General features: G+C 42.5%; 1 protein-coding gene across 1 annotated transcript; it reads left to right on the forward strand.

Annotated features, from left to right (window-relative positions):
• Positions 1-243: 243 nt before the first annotated feature.
• LOC113408458 (mitogen-activated protein kinase 15-like) lies at positions 244-1,723 on the forward strand (the record flags this gene model as incomplete). Its single annotated transcript, XM_026661706.1, has 3 exons — positions 244-359; positions 1,134-1,264; positions 1,560-1,723. Coding segments are annotated over 3 exons (411 nt in total), but the record flags the coding sequence as incomplete, so codon positions are not given.
• Positions 1,724-2,113: the final 390 nt, after the last annotated feature.

Genomic DNA, 2,113 nt, shown 5'->3' on the forward strand with positions numbered 1-2,113 from the left:
CTTTTTGGTACTAAAGTGTGGGGAGGAGTAACCTGAGAGCCAAGGGGGTGGGTTTGTCGCTTTAGTGGCAGCTCATACTACAGAGCAAACTAGGCTTATTATTTATTCTCTAAGAAAAGTCTGTATTTTAGTAGAGGCACAATGAAGGGAATAACCTCCTGGTCTTTATTTTGGAGTGTAATCTTACGTATAACAGGTTATTACTCCCACCACTGGATTTGTAAGTGAAGTCACTTGACTCAGACAAGTGGGTCTTATTTCCCTGCAGGAATTTGGAGAACATCCGAATATCATCAAGCTGCTTAATGTCATCCGAGCTCAGAATGACAGGGATATTTACCTGGTTTTCGAATCTATGGGTGAGACCCACCACTGCTTCAGCTATTTACATTCTTTTTCTCTAAAGAGTGAATTTCATTCACTGCCTTGAAAGTAGCAAAATAGAAAGATTCATGTAATGAGAAAAATGTGAATGTTGGTGTAGGTAGATGGAAGAGTGAACCAGTGAATGTGGTGAAATTAGTGGGGAAGCAATTGCATAGGAATTGATTTGGAAGTGGGGCAATGGGAGGCAGATTGGGAGGGATGAAGTGATCTAGAAAGGAAGTGAATGGGTGTCTAGGTGCAATTTTGGGGTAATGAGGAGATAGTGGGACAGTAAAACAATTTAACAAGAGAAATGAATGGGTGACTATAGATCAAAGGAGGAAACGTTGAATGGGTGGATGTAATGTAGGATGTGAGTGGAACAATACGTTCCACTGTAATTTTTCAGTTACTGTCTAGTCTTTGCTTTCAGTAAAGTATTTTTCCCTGCCCTAAATGAAGTTCAGGAAATAGGGCTAGAGCAGATACAACTTTTTCAACTGCTGTCTTGCTGAGCTTCTGTTTTTAAAAATGAGCTAGAGAGCTTGCGTCTGATGAAGTGTGCATTCACCCACGAAAGCTTATGCTCCAATACTTCTGTTAGTCTTAAAGGTGCCACAGGACCCTCTTTTGCTTTTTACAGATTCAGACTAACACAGCTACCCCTCTGTTACTAGAGAGCTTAGAGTTCGGAGAATAGACTTGACGCCCTAGCTTTGGGTTCCTTTCACTCCCAAACAGTAATTCTCTAATGTTCTATGTTACAGAGACAGATTTACATGCTGTGATCAAGAAAGGGAATTTGCTGAAAGATATCCACAAGTGTTACATCCTCTACCAACTTCTGAAGGCCACCAAATTTATCCACTCAGGGAATGTCATTCACCGGGACCAGAAGGTACATTTGCACTCACTAGTCCTTACCTAAATGGAAAGATTTGTCCTCCGTTCAAGACTGGAGTGAAATGATATTGGGGGGGGAGGGCGTGAAGGGAGTGAAGAGAAAAGATTCTATGGTCATTATCACATGACCTCTAGTAGGTCATGTATACCTTGTGTGTCAGTTTCCTCCTAAAAGCACTCAGTCCCTGGCAGGGGGAAGTGCAGCCTGATATGGGTTTTTTATTTCCTCCCTCTCTGCCCTATACAGAGAATAAAGACATTTTTATAAATATGTTTGTGTTCAACTACAGCCCTCAAATATCCTGCTGGATGCAGACTGCTTTGTTAAGCTTTGCGATTTTGGACTGGCTCGCTCCCTGTGTCAGATCCATGAGGACCAAGGCAGCCCTGCACTGACAGAGTATGTGGCAACACGCTGGTACCGAGCCCCTGAGATCCTGCTTTCCTCTCATAGGTAATTGAAAGAATGGGAAACAATCTGCCCAATGTCTCTGAGATGGGCTATTTTGAGATGGTTTGGGAACCCAATTTTGGTTTTATTATACACCCTTGAAACACTGTCAAGAAAACTTAACAGTTGAGGTAAAAATCTTATAGTCCACACTTACCTCAAACACCAACACATGCAATCTCCTGTCCCCAGTTTTCTTCACACATACTGTACAACCATACACACCTGAACTCCTCTCTCTACACTGGTCTCTTGCACACCAGACAGCCCTGCATTCACCTGCTACTCAGCCCCCACCATTCGCTTGACTTTCACCCAGTTCTTCCTCACATATACAAATTAATCTTTTCTCTTCCTACCTTTACAAAATTTTGGGAAATGCCTCAGCCCTTC

This window comes from Terrapene carolina, unplaced genomic scaffold (genome assembly GCF_002925995.2).
Source record: "Terrapene carolina triunguis isolate 2854851 unplaced genomic scaffold, T_m_triunguis-2.0 Scaffold15478, whole genome shotgun sequence".
NCBI classification, from domain to species: Eukaryota; Metazoa; Chordata; order Testudines; family Emydidae; genus Terrapene; species Terrapene triunguis.